The following is a 15,203-nucleotide window of genomic DNA, read 5'->3' as shown; positions in this document are numbered from 1 at the left end:
ACTAGGAACAAAGCTAGTGGAGGTGATGGAACTCCAGCTGAGCTTTTTCAAATTCTAAAAGATGATGCTGTTAAAGTGCTACACTCAATATGTCAGAAAATTTGGAACACTCAGTAGTGGCCAGAGGACTGGAAAAGGTTAGTTTTCATTCCAATTCCAAAGAAGGGCAATGCCAAAGAATGCTCAAACTACCACACAATTGCACTCATTTCAGATGCTAGCAAGGTCATGCTGAAAATCCTTCAAGCTAGGCTTGAACTGCATGTGAACTGATAATTTCCAGATGTACAAGCTGGACTTAGAAAAGGCAGAAGAACTAGAGATCAAATTTCCAACATCCATTGCATCATAGAAAAAGCAAGGGAATTCCAGAAAAGCATCTACTCTAGTTCATTGACTACATGAAAGGCTTTGACTGTCTGGATCACAACAAACTGTGGAAAATTCTTAGAGAGATGGGAATACCAGACCACCTTGCTTGTTTCCTGAGAAACCTGTATGCAGGTCAAGAAACAACAGTTATAACCAGACATGGTACAACAGACTGGTTCCAAATTGGGAAAGGAGTACATCATGGCTGTATACTGTCACCCTGCTTATTTAACTTATATGCAGAGTACATCATGTGAAATGCCAGGCTGGGTGAAGCACAAGCTGGAATCAAGATTGCCAGGAGAAATACCAATAACCTCAGATATGCAGATGACACCACCCTTATGGCAGAAAGTGAAGAATAACTAAAGAGCCTTGAGATGAAGGTGAAAGAGGAGAGTGAAAAATCTAGCTTAAAACTCAGCATTCAGAAAACTAAGATCATGGCATCCAGTGCCATACTTTATGGCAAATTGTTGGAGAAAAAATGGAAACAGTGAGACAGACCATATTTTCGTGGGCTCCAAAATCACTGCAGATGGTGACTGCAGCCATGAAATTAAAAGATGCATGTTCCTTGGAAGAAAAGCAATGACAAACCTAGACAGCATATTAAAAAGCAGAGACATCACTTTGCTGATAGAGGTCCAAATAGTCAAAGGTATGTTTTTTCCACTAGTCATGTATGGATGTGAGAGTTGGACCATAAAGAAGTCTGAGCGCTGACAAATTGCTGCTTTAGAACTGTGTTGTTGGAGAAGACTCTTAAGAGTCCCTTGAACAGCGAGGAGATCAAACCAATCAATACTAAAGGAAATCAATCCCGAATATTCATTGGAAGGACTGAAGTTGAAGCTCTAATACTTTAGCCACCTGATGCAAAGAGCCAGTTCATTGGAAAAGACCCTGATGCTGGGAAAGATTGAGGGCAGGAGGAGATGACGGTGACAGAGGATGAGATGGTTGGATGGCATCATCAACTCGATGGACATGAGTTTGACGAAACTCTGGGAGACATTGAAGGACAGGCAAGCTTGGTATGCTGCAGTCCAGGGGGTTGCAAAGAATTGGGCATGACTGAGTGAACAACAAAAAAGACATGGAAACAACCTATATATACTTCATTTTGTGGAGAGAGATTTTGAATGACATTTTTAAAAACTTCCCTGCGCATATGTTCATTGCTAGCATATAGAAACTGATCTGTGTCTGTGTTAATCTTGTACTTTATGACCTTGCTAAACTCATATAGATAGTCATGTTGTGTGCAATAGAAGGAACACATACAGGATTTGTATGTTGAATGATTCAAAACTCATGAATAAAGTCAAAGATCTAAATAAATAGAGAGATACACTATGTTCATGTGTTAGAAGAGTCAGAGCAGCAAACATATCAATTCTCCTCAAAGCTGTAGATTTAATAGCAATAAAATTCCCAGCAGAAAAAAATGTAATTGTGGTTTAATACTGCATAGTGTTTTGGGTATTTCTTTTATATGCAAAGGTCTTATGAACCAATAAAACTTCCAGAGTAAAAAAAATTTTTTTTTGAGATCAGACCTGCTATTCTAAAATTTTATGAAAGGGCAAAAGAACCTTAATAGCCAAAAAGATCTGGTGAAATGTGTATAAATTTGGAGGAATCACATTCCCAGATACTGAGATGCTATTAAGCTATAATAATCAAGACAGGTGGTATTGGTGAAAGGATCAGAGATCCAAAGAGCAGAAGAGAGATTATTGAAAAATACCCTCTTTTATAAAGATGTTAACTGACCCCATTCATGAGGGCTCCAACGTCATGGCCTAATCACCTCCCAAGTGCACAGATATTGGAGGCCACATGAAGACAGAGACAGAGATAGGAGTTAGGCTGCCAGAAGCCAAGAATCTCTTCAAGCCACAAGAATGTGCCCGTGTCCAGGAAGCGTTTCCCATCTAGAGCTTTCAGATGTGGGGCCATAATAGGTTTTTGGGGGGTGAGGTGATGGGGGAGTATTAAGGGTTTTCTACATATAAGACTAAGGCTTCTGCAAACAGAGTTTGACTTCATTCTTTCCAGTTTGGATACCTTTATTTGTTCTACTTGCAGAATTTCTCTGGCTCAGAGATCTAATGTTATTTTGAAGAGAAGTGGTAAGGGGGCCAGACATATTCTGCTGGGTGAGATAGAGAGAGAAGGGAGCTAGATCTTATGTCAAGGTACAACTCTGGGCCAATGAGGTCACAGAGTGCCAGGGACCCTCAACTTTGGATGCTCCATTGAACCCACTGTTAGGTGGAGATCAGGTGTATTCGGGGTGAGAAGTATTTAGAGGTAGATTGGTTGGCCTTGGAGTAACAAGCCTACTCTAGCGTGAAAATGGAAATATTTGTATATTACGTACCTATTTCCTTCCAGGGGAGAAAATGGGAAATCAGGTGAACACTGAATTAGAACAAGTGACTATTTGTGTAAGTAATCCCTTCCACGTAACAAAGCTGATGGAGCCATTGAAGAATCTCCAGTTCTTCTTTCCCCAAGCTTTGTGATCAGTGTGTTCCACCTAATTGGCAACTTTCTGAAAACAGTATTAGTAAGCTATTTCTCTTGTCTGGGGAATGAGTATAAGGACTTTATTTTCTATGAGAATACTGGCTCTGCAAATGTACTTCCAAATTGCTCCCCACATGAACTCAGTTTGAACCATATCCCCTTTGGAGTTACTAAATGAGTTACAGGAATATTTAATGTTTGAAGCATACCATGTCCAAAAATTTCTATTAAAACTATAGAAAACTTCTGATTATGACAACTCAGCATTAAAAACTTACCAACTTCTTGGTATATATCCAAAGGAAGTGAAATCAGGGTCTCAAAATAATATCTGGGGTCCCATGTTCATCACAGCATTACTCACAGTAGTCAAGGAATGAAAACAACCTAAATGTGTGTCAAAGATCATGGCATCCAGTCCTATCACTTCATGACAAATAGAAGGGATAAAAGTAGAAGCAGTGACAGATTTTGTTTTTTGGGCTCCAAAATTACTGCAGGTGGTGACTGCAGCCATGAAATTAAAAGACCTCTTGTTCCTTGGAAGGAAAGCTATGACAAACCTAAACAGCATATTAAAAAGCAGACATCACTTTGCCAGCAAAATCCGTATAGTCAAAGCTATAGTTTTTGCAGTAGTCATGTACAGATGTGAGAGTTGGGCCATAAAGAAGGCTGAGCACCAGAGAATAGATGCTTTCAAATTGTGGTGCTGGAAAAGACTCCTGAAAGAGTCCCTTGGACAGCAAGGAGATGAAACCAGGCAATCCTAAAGACAATGAACCCTGAATATTCCCTGGAAGGACTGATGCTGAAGCTGAAGCTCCAGTACTTTGGCCACCTGATATGAAGAGCCAAGTCATTGGAAAAGACCCTGATGCTGGGAAAGATTGAAGGTGGGAGGAGAAGGGGACGACAGAGGATGAGATGGTTGGATGGCATCGGCAACTCAATGGACATGAGTTTGAGCAAACTCGGGGAGATAGTGAAGGACAGGGAAGCCTGGCATGCTACAGTCCATGGGGTCACAAAGAGCTGGACACAACTGAGCAAAGAACAACAAAAACAATGCTCTTACTTACGTGTGGAATCTAAACCCGTCAAACTACTAGACCTAGAGAGGAGAATGGTGATGGCAGGGGTGGTAGAGGGGAAAATGAGGAAGTGTTTGTCTAAGGGTACGAGTTTAGGAGATCTAATGTCAACATGGTGAGTATCTACTTGGAATTTGTTAAGGGAGATCTTAAATCAGCACAGAAATGGTACTTATGTGAGCTGATAGATATGTTAATGCACTTGAGTGTGTTGCTTGTTTCACAATGTGTATGTATATATATGATAATGTCAATTTATACAAATTTACACCTTAGGAAATATAGGTATATAAGACAAATAAGAATTACATCAGTTCAGTTCAGTTGTGTCCAACTCTTTGCAACCCCATGAATTGCAGCACACCAGGCCTCCCTGTCCATCACCAACTCCCGGAGTCTACCCAAACCCATGTCCATCAAGTCAGTGATGCCATCCAGGCATCTCATCCTCTGTCTTCCCCTTCTCCTCCTGCCCTCAATCCCTCCCAGCATCAGGGTCTTTTTCCAATGAGTCAACTCTTCGAATGAGGTGGCCAAAGTATTGGAGTTTCAACATCAGTCCTTCCAATGAACACCCAGGACTGATCTCCTTTAGGATGGACTGGTTGGATCTCCTTGCAGTCCAAGGGACTCTCAAAAGTCTTCTCCAACAACACAGTTCAAAAGCATCAATTCTTCAGCGCTCAGCTTTCTTTACTGTCCAAGTCTCACATCCATACATGACTAGTGGAAAAACCATAGCCTTGACTAGACAGACCTTTGTTGGCAAAGTAATGTCTCTGCTTTTTAATATCTATCCAGATTGGTCATAATTTTCCTTCCAAGGAGTAAGCGTCTTTTAATTTCATGGCTGCAATCACCATCTGCAGTGATTTTGGAGCCCCCCAAAATAAAGTCTGACACTGTTTCCACTGTTTCCCCATCTATTTCCCATGAAGTGATGGGACCAGATGCCATGATCTTAGTTTTCTGAATGTTGAGCTTTAAACCAACTTTTTCACTATCCTCTTTCACTTTCATCAAGAGGCTCTTTAGTTTTTTTTCGCTTTCTGCCATAAGGGTGGTGTCGTCTGCATATCTGAGGTTATTGATATTTCTCCCGGCAATCTTGATTCCAGCTTATGCTTCTTCCAGCCCCGCGTTTCTCATGATGTACTCTGCATATAAGTTAAATAAGCAGGGTGACAATATACAGCCTTAACGTACTCCTTTTCCTATTTGGAAACAGTCTGTTGTTCCATGTCCAGTTCTAACGGTTGCTTCCTGACCTGCATACAGGTTTCTCAAGAGACAGATCAGATGGTTTGGTATTCCCATCTCTTGAAAAATTTTCCACAGTTCATTGTGATTCACACAGTCAAAGGCTTTGGCATAGTCAATAAAGCAGAAATAGGTGTTTTTCTGGAACTCTCTTGCTTTTTTGATGATCCAGCAGATGTTGGCAATTTGATCTCTGGTTCCTCTGCCTTTTCTAAAACCAGCTTGAACATCTGGAAGTTCATAGTTCACATACTGTTGAAGCCTGGCTTGGAGAATTTTGAGCTTTACTTTACTAGCTTGTGAGAAGAGTGCAATTGTGTGGTAGTTCGAGCATTCTTTGGCATTACCTTTCTTTGGGATTAGAATGAAAACTGACCTTTTCCAGTCCTGTGGCCACTGCTGAGTTTTCCAAATTTGCTGGCATATTGAGTGCAGCACTTTCACAGCATCATCTTTCAGGATTTGAAATAGCTCAACTGGAATTCCATCACCTCCACTAGCTTTGTTTGTAGTGATGCTTTCTAAGGCCCACCTGACTTCACATTCTAGGATGTGTGGCTCTAGGTGAGTGATCACACCATGTGATTATCTGGGTTGTGAAGATCTTTTTTGTACAGTTCTTTTGTGTATTCTTACCACCTCTTCTTAATATCTCCTGCTTCTGTTAGGTCCATACCATTTTCTGTCCTTTATTTGCCCATCTTTGCATGAAATGTTCCCTTGGTATCTCTAATTTTCTTGCAGAGATGTCTAGTCTTTCCCACTCTCTTGTTTTCCTCTATTTCTTTGCATTGATCACTGAGGAAGGCTTTTTTTTTAATCTCTCCTTGCTATTCTTTGGAACCCTGCATTCAGATGGGAATATCTTTCTTTTTCTCCTTTGCTTTTCACTTCTCTTCTTTTCACAGCTATTTGTAAGGCCTCCTCAGACAGCCATTTTGCTTTTTTGTATTTCTTTTCCATGGGGATGGTCTTAATCCCTGTCTCCACAATGTTACAAACCTCCATCCATAGTTCATCAGGCACTCTGTCGATCAGATCTAGTCCCTTAAATCTATTTCTCACTTCCACTGTATAGTCATAAGGGATTTGATTTAGGTCATACCTGAATGGTCTAGTGGTTTTCCCTACTTTCTTCAATTTAAGTCTGAATTTGGCAATAAGGAGTTCATGATCTGAGACACAGTCAGCTCCCAGTCTTGTTTTTGCTGACTATATAGAGATTCTCCATCTTTGGCTGCAAAGACTGTAATCAGTCTGATTTTGGTGTTGACCATCTGGTGATGTCTATGTGTAGAGTCTTCTCTTGTGTTGTTGGAAGAGGGTGTTTGCCATGACCAGTGTGTTCTCTTGGCAAAACTCAATTAGCCTTTGCCCTGCTTCATTCTCTACTCCAAGGCTAAATTTGCCTGTTACTCCAGGTGTTTCCTGACTACCTACTTTTGCATTCCAGTCCCTGATAATGAAAAGGACATCTTTTTTGAGTGTTAGTTCTAAAAGGTCTTGTAGGTCTTAATAGAACCGTTCAACTTCAGCTTCTTCAGTGTTACTGGTTGGGGCATAGGCTTGGATTACCATGATATTGAATGGTTTGCCTTGGAAACAGAGATCATTCTGTCATTGTTGAGATTGCATCCAAGCACTGCATCTCAGATTCTTTTGTTGACCCTGATGGCTACTCCATTTCTTCTAAGGGATTCCAGCCCACAGTAGCAGATATAATGGTCATCTCAGTTAAATTCACCCATTCCAGTCCATTTTAGTTCGCTGATTCCTAGAATGTCAGTGTTCACTCTTGCCATCTCCTGTTTGACCACTTCCAATTTGCCTTGATTCATGGTCCTAACATTCCAGGTTCTTATGCAATATTGCTCTTTACAGCATCAGACCTTGCTTCTATCACCAGTCACATCCACAACTGGGCATTGTTTTTGCTTTGGCTCCATCCCTTCATTCTTTCTAGAGTTATTTCTCCATTGATCTCCAGCAGCATATTGGACACCTACTGACCTGGTGAGTTCCTCTTTCAGTATCCTATCATTTTGCCTTTTCATACTGTTCATGGGGTTCTCAAGGCAAGAATACTGAAGTGATTTGCCATTCTCTTTTCCAGTGGACCACATTCTGTCAGACCTCTCCACCATGACCCGTCTGTCTTGGGTGGCCCCAGACGGCATGGCTTAGTTTCATTGAGTTAGACAAGGCTGTGGTCCGTGTGATCAGATTGGCTAGTTTTCTGTGAATATGGTTTCAGTCTATCAGCCCTCTGATGCACTCTTGCAACACCTACCGTCTTACTTGGGTTTCTCTTACCTTGGACGTGGGGTATCTCTTCCTGGCTGTTCCGCAGCTCCCCAGGCCTCCATGCCCATCCAAACTCCCGGAGTTTACACAAAGTCATGTCCATTGATTTGGTGATGCCATCCAACCATCTCAGCCTCTGTCATCTCCTTCTCCTCCCGCCTTCAATCTTTCCCAGCATCAGGGTCTTTTCCAGTGAATCAGCTGTTTGCATCAATTCAGTTCAGTCCCTCAGTCTTGTCTGACTGTTTGTGACCCCATTGACTGCAGCATGCCAGGCCCATCACCAACTCCCAGAGTTTACTCAAACTCATGTCCATTGAGTTGGTGATGCCATCCAACCATCTCATCCTCTGTCGTCCCCTTCTCTTGCCTTCAAGATACCTCAATAAAGCTGGAAACAAAAACTGACATGACCTGACCTGGTTGTCTTCCAGGTATGAGAGAATTGAAATCCCAATTCATATTGTACCTCACATAACCATTGGGAAAGTATGCCTTGAGTCAGCAGTTGAGCTGCCCAAGATCCTGTGCCAAGAAGAACAAGATGCTTATAGGAGGATCCACAGGTAAGACCCTCGCTGCTCATCTTCCTACTTCTCAGGGCCTGGTCCCCATTCCCTCCCGTCCTGTCATCTTTGGCAGCTCAACTTGCGAGCCCCCTTTGCTTTTTCGCTCTCCTATGAAAAACCTTTATGGTAGTTTGCAGTCATCAGGTTTCTAACCTTGTATGATAACAGTCTCTTTACCACTTGTTTCTCTCCTGATGCACTTTGCATCCTCCTGGGGCAAAGATAATTTTTTAGATGCTAGAAAAAATTAACATCTAACTTAACCCCATGTACTATGTGACGCCTTCAGTGATAGACAGTAATTTCCGGATTATTTCTTTTAATTATTTCAGTGTTTGGAATGAAAGTACGTCCCCCCAGTCATGAAAAATTTACCAAGAATGGAAAGTTAAATGATCCATATTTATCTGTTCTGGCAGCAGACTGGTGCCAGGCAGATTAGATGAATTGATGCTCTGCTACTAATCTATTTTATCCTATCCCTTTAGCCTTACACATCTGGACTCAGTAACCAAGATCCATAATGGCTCAGGTAAGATTTTTTTCCCTAAAGTATAAGCAGTAAAATACTCACATGACCAAAGCAAATTTAGCTGAAGTAACTGAATTGGTGAGTACAAATTACCCTGGAGTTTTCTCTCCCAAGAGCTTTGCCAGTCGCTAAGCATGCCCCCCCCCAACTTTTCTATTGAACCCTGCGGACAACTGAATACTATACATGCTGCCCAAAGGAAGACTGGAATGTTTGCAGCAGCATTATTCACAATAGCCAAAAAGTGGAAACACCCAGCTGTCTTTCAGTAGGCGAATGGATCAACAAAGGGTGATCCATCCATACAAAAAAGTATTGCTCAGAAACAAAAAGAACAAACTACTGATATATGATGGAGAAGGAAATGGCAACCCACTCCAATATTCTTGCCTGGAGAATCCCATGGACAGAGGAACCTGGCAGACTGCAGTCCATGGGGTCATAAGAGTCAGATACGACTTAGCAACTAAATCATCAAAGCATCACATGAACAACCTTGATGAATCTCAAAACCATTAGGCCAAGTGAAAGAAGCGTCATGTAAACTGTTACATAATTTATAGTTCCATTTATATGAAATTCAAGAATAGGCAAGAGTAATGGGGCTTCCCTGGTGGCTCAGAAGGTAAGGAATCCATCTGCCACATGGGAGACCGGGGTTTAATCTCCGCATTGGGAAGATCCCCTGGAGGAGGGAATGGCTACCCACTCCAGTTATTCTGGCCTGGAGAATCCCTATGGACAGAGGATCCTGGTGGGCTACAGTCCGAGGGGTTGCAAAGAGTCAGACACGACTGAGTGACTAAGCACAGCACAATCTATGGTGACAGCATAGATTATGGATTAGTGTGGGAAAGTCTTGAAATTTGGGGAAAGAGACCCTTTTGGAGGTCTTAGCCCTTTCGCTATGAGAGTGAAAAGCTGGTTATCTTTCTGCTCTCTGCCTAGGCAGGCTTCCCTCTGGATTATGGGTCCAGGGATGTTCAGGGTAACCTCCGAATAGGTATCTTCTTTGCTTAGTTATCCTGCTTTCCCCTGGCTGCCCATCCAAAGCTGTCTGTCAGTTCTACTACTATACTTTTTCTATGTTCTCCTCCTTCCCCTTCTTCCTGTACTCCCTGGCATGGGGCTGCTGATGGTGGAACGTTGTCCTTGTGTTTTGCTTCTGTTGAAGTGTTTACCAAGAATCTGTGTAGTCAGATGTCAGCGGTCAGTGGACCTCTACTACAGTGGTTGGAGGACAGACTGGAGCAAAACCAACAGCATGTGCAGGAGCTGCAACAAGAAAAGGAAGAGCTTCTGCAAGAACTTTCTTCTCTAGAATAAAGCAGGAGACAGAATGGGGTAAAATGCTTTGCTTCCAATTTGTATTAAACACAGTCTGCAATTTCACGTACAGGATGGGTAGGAAGATGAGGGAGCAGCTCTTTTTATATCCCAGTGGGTGTGTCTTATGCCTGCAGTAAACAAACACAAAACATCTTCCAGAAAGTTTCATTGGGGCTTAATGAACCCTCCTACCTGGAACTGGCCTACACAGAGCAGATGCAGGGTGATTTAAGTAGAATATGAAAGCTTTTTAAAGACTGTGAAAGGTTCATTGGCAAGGACATTCTATAATAAAATGTCTGGGGAGTATATCTTAAATGTTCATTTTCCCCTGGAATGAGCTAAAGGAAGAAGAGTATTTCATGTTTGGTTTTGTAGTTAGGATGCTTATGTTGGACAAGCAAATAAGTACACGAGGGTCAGTGGAAAGAAGTGACTCTACCTATACTTTTTGCCCCCACTGACAGCCATGTATCTCGTGTCTTCCTTCCTGATCTCTAAAATAGGTATTCTGAGATACCTAGGAAAGGTTGAATCTATGTGGGTGCTCTTTATAACCAAAAACATGAGTTCTGGCACATTTGACCTTGAAGCAAATTCCTATTGAGCAGATCCTAGACCCTAAGAACTTCTAGTATAATATAAATGTGTTTTTCCAGAAACATTTAGGACCTAGGATGTAACAGAAATCACGCTTTAAAAAGTTCTGTTGCATCCTTCTTACCATGTGTAACCACAAATGATAAGTGTGTCTTCAGAAAAGAGCCAAGCCTACCTCATACTAGAAATTACAGTGGGAATTGAAGGAGTTAGAAAGATGACAAAGAAAGTCCTAATGCCAACAACAGTGATAAAGGGTTGGTTTTTGTTTTTTCTTCCCATTTCTCCCTAAATTATTGCTTTTCAAATTTCAAAGTATAGTCCAGAACTACCTGTACCATAATAATTTGGATGTCAGACTTCATCTCTTAGGAACAGAACCCAGAAAAGGTCATGAACTTTCCTAGGGCATATGTAGTCTAAATGTTGTATTTTCCCTCATTTCCCACAGCCACAGTTCTTCTCTATTCTTTTCTTTCCCTGTAGGAAGAATGAAAATATCCAGGAATAAAATTAATTAGGCTAAATCCATTTTGAAGAAGAAAAATTGGGAGGACTCACGTTACCTGACTTCAAGATTTACTATAAAGCTGCAGTGATCAAGACAGCCCAATCGATTTTGACAAAGGTACAGAAGCAATTCAACTGAAGAAGGATAGTCTTTTCAACAAATCATGTTGGTGCAGTTGGCAAACAAAAGGAACTTTGACCTAAACTGTACACATTATACAAATTTGAAAATGTATCATGATGTTAGGTGTAAGATGTAAAACTGTAAAACCCTTAGGGAAAAAAAATCATAGAAAAATCTTTAGGATCTTGGGCTAGGCAACAAGCTCTTGGCCTTCACCCCAAAAGCACAGTCCTAAAAGGAAAAAGTTAATATACTGGACTTTATCAAAAGGAAAAACTTCTGCTCTGCAAACAATTTAAGAGGAAGATGTTATTGAGAGAAATCACTTGCAAACCATTTATCGCAATGAATTCAGAATATATAAAGTCAAGAGGAAAAAATAATACAATTAGAAAATGAGCAGAAGACATGAATAGACATAGCACTGAAGAGGGAATGTGGATAGCAAGTAAGCATAGGAGAAAATATTGAATCTTATTAGTAATCAGGGGATGCAAATTAAAACCACAAGGAATTATGACTATGTACTTATCAGAATGGCTAAAGAAAATAATAGTGAAAATGGGGACTTCGTGGCAGTTCAGTGATTGAGACTCTGCCTTTCAATGCCGGGGGCTTGGGTTTGATCCCTAGTTGGGGAACTAAGGTCCCACATGCCTCGGGGTGTGGCCAAATTTTTTTTTAAATAGTGACAATAGTAGATGCTGTTGAGCATACAAACTGGATATCTCATACCTTGCTGAATGAAATGTAAAATGGTAAGCCACTCTGAAAAAAAGAGTTTGGAAGCTTCTAATAAAGTTAAACATTAAAGTGAAAGTGTTAGCTGCTCAGTCATGTCTGACTCTTTGGACCCCATGGACTGTAGCCTGCCAGGTTCCTCTGTCCATAGGGATTCCCCAGGCAGGAATACTGGAGTGGGCTGCCATTCCCTTCTCCAGGGGACCTTCCTGACCCAGGGATCGAAAGCTAAACAAACATGTTCTTTATTACCCAGCAATTGTTTCTCTGGACACCTATCCCAAAGAAATAAAAGCCTATTTTGGCACAAAAACTTCTATACAGATGTTATTAGCACTTTTATTTGTAATAGCACCAAATGAAACAACCCAGATGTCCTGCAGTTGAGTGTGCAGTTAAACCAACCATTCACACCATGGGTACTACTCTGCAATGTAAAGAAACAGAATATTGATATACACAACTTGGATGGACCTCAAGTGTATTATGATGAATGAAAAAAGTCAGTCTCAACAGGTCACCTACTGTATGACTGCATATGTATAACATTATAATGAAATGAAAAAATTATAAAATGAAGAACAGATTAATGGTTACCAGGGATAGGGACTGGAGGGGTTATGAGATATGGGTGATTATAAAGGGTAACAACACAAGCAGTTCCTTTATGCTGATAGAACAGTTCTATTTCTTGATTGTGGTTTGATTACATGAATGTATATCTGTGCTAAAACTATATAGAGCTACACAAAAAAACCCACAAATGGAGTGCATGTAAAATCTGGTGAAACCAAATAAGCTCTATAGTCTAGTCAGCAGTATTGTACCATTGTCAATATGTTGGTTTTGAAGTTGGACTATAGCGATGTGTAAGATCTTACCACTGGGGGAAACTGGGACTCCCTGTACTATTTTTGCACCTTCCTGTTAATTTGTAATTATTGCAAAATAAAGAGTTGTAAGTTTTAAATAAGGAACTAGGAGGTATGGTATGTACTTTGTCAAACAAGAGTGATAAAAAGAAAATCTGAGGGGAATAAGATGATTTGAGTATTTTTACAGGCCAGCCTTCAGCATGTGTCCCTTCTAAGCTATTTACACTGATACATTTATGGCTATTTGAAATTCTTTTTCTAACCTGATAATCTGAGTTGTAATTTGTAAAATAGGAATGTGGGGAGAGGAGGTGGGTACTCAGAAGTGTCAAAGTACATGCCATGCCTGAGGAAGCAGGGCTGGGATGAGGGCCTTGGTTGGGGCCAAATGATGTAGCAAATAAGTAAATATATTGATGGAAATGAAAGCCAGGTTTGTCAGTGTCAGAGAAATGACATACAAACATGAATAGGGGGAAGGATAAAATGAATCTTACGGTCTTGGACTGAAATTGGAAGTATTAATGTGAAAGTTTTTTCCAAGGAAAAATTTATGTATACACAGATATAGGGCTGTGTGCACATATAGATGCATGTATTTCCTGACTCTGTCCAATTCATTAGATTAGAAGAAATGATACCCCAGTAGCTATGAACACATCAAGCACCCAGATATTGGTTCTCACTAAAGGTAACCAGGGCCCCCTCTGAGAGAAATGGCTGGTTCTGGAGCTGGGGCAGACAAAGTATGAGATAAGCCCAGACCAAAGTTCCTTTGTTAGAGCTGACAAAAGGCCACTTAAAACAATGAGTAAATTCAGAGCAGTGCTTATTGGTACCAGCAGGTTTGTAGCCTCCCCACAAATTTCTCTCTCCTGTACCTTAACTTCAGCTTCTTTCAGAGATGACACTTTGATCAACTTCCATCCTGACAGTGTGAGGCATTCTGCAGACACCCCCTCCCCTGTGAAAATTATAAAAATTATCTTTGAATTATTAAAGTCCCTGGGAGTAGTCTGAGGAGCAAATAGAAACTCAAGAAAATCCACAAAAATTCCCTAAGAATTTCTAGTATTTGAATTGAGATCTCTTAGGGGAAACACACTGACTGGAACTGCCAATCCTGGCCAGGCACCATAGTAACCATTTGCGTGAGTTATTTTAGGACAGGAGGTAGTGGTAAGGAACATGGAACTAACAAGCCACCACCAACCAGAAGAGTTCAGGAAAAGGTCAAAAGGAGATGCCACATGTCCCACCACCTCCCAGAACCCTTGCTGGAATCCATCTTGGCTGAGCAACGTGTGCACCACCAGGAAGGACCCTGAGTCAAAATAACTGGTCAAAGACAATCCAGAAACTAATCCCATCACCATAAAACCTGAGACTGCAAGCCACGTGGCAGAACAGTTCTCCTGGGTTCCCCTACCCTACTGTTCTCTGCCCAGGTGCCCCTTCCTAATAAAGTCTCTTGCTTTGTCAGCATGTGTGTCTCCTCAGACAGTTGACTTCCAGGCGTTAGACAAAAGCCCCCTCTTGGGCCCTGTGACAGATCTCCTCCCTCCTTTCCTTCTCCTAGCTCAGTAAAGACGAGATTCCATTCCAGACTTGTGCAGCCAAGAACACAGGGTTCAACCTAGCCCTAGCTCCCAGCTGGAGGGCTTTCTTCCCATGAGAAACAGGACTTAAGCATTTCTTATCCTGCCCCCACCTCCCTGCTGCTTTGGCTAAGTCCTAGGAAAGAGCAATTGAGACATGGGAGGAGACTCTAACTTGGATATGGAGCACTGAGATCAAGGTCCCTGATCACCTTGCCCACGCCATGAAATGGTGGTTCTGTGCCTGAAAAAACCTCAGGCTACTAACCCTGGCCCTGACCATTTAGGTCCTAGAGCTGGGGTATCACTCAAAGAAGCTTGCCAGTGTACCCATGTGCTGTTCCAGAACCTTGGCTCAGAGATTTTTGCATAGGGAGAGAAACGGGCTATAAAACATGCTCCTAATCTTTTCCCAGAAAACTAACCAATCTGATCACATGGACCACAGCCTTGTCTAACTCAATGAAACTATGAGCCATGCAGTGTAGGGCCACCCAAGACAGACGGGTCATGGTGGAGAGTTCTGATGAAACGTGGTCCACTGGAGAGGGAATGGCAAACCGCTTGAGTATTCTTGCCTTGAGAATTCCATGAACAGTATGAAAAGGTAAAAAGATAAGACACTGAAAGATGAACTCCACAGGTTGGTAGGTACCCAATATGCTACTGGAGATCAGTGGAGAAATAACTCCAGAAAGAATGAAGAGATGGAGCCAAAGCAAAAACAACAACCAGCTGTGGATGTGACGGGTGATGG

At 41.5% G+C, this 15,203-nt stretch overlaps 1 protein-coding gene across 1 annotated transcript in view; it reads left to right on the top strand.

The window, feature by feature from the left end:
- Positions 1-12,950, top strand: part of BRCC3 (BRCA1/BRCA2-containing complex subunit 3) — a 60,205-nt gene extending 47,255 nt beyond the window's left edge. Inside the window, exons 8-11 of the mRNA XM_061137847.1 lie at positions 8,003-8,134; positions 8,626-8,669; positions 9,844-10,013; positions 11,085-12,950. Coding sequence (XP_060993830.1) covers positions 8,003-8,134; positions 8,626-8,669; positions 9,844-9,995 — 328 coding nt within the window. The 3' untranslated portion in view covers positions 9,996-10,013; positions 11,085-12,950. The remainder of the gene's footprint in view (positions 1-8,002; positions 8,135-8,625; positions 8,670-9,843; positions 10,014-11,084) is intronic.
- The last annotated feature ends 2,253 nt before the right edge of the window (positions 12,951-15,203 follow it).

This window comes from Dama dama, chromosome X (genome assembly GCF_033118175.1).
Source record: "Dama dama isolate Ldn47 chromosome X, ASM3311817v1, whole genome shotgun sequence".
In the NCBI taxonomy this organism is placed as follows: Eukaryota; Metazoa; Chordata; class Mammalia; order Artiodactyla; family Cervidae; genus Dama; species Dama dama.
Note: the sequence above shows the minus strand (reverse complement) of the source record. Positions and strands in the feature narration are given on the sequence as shown.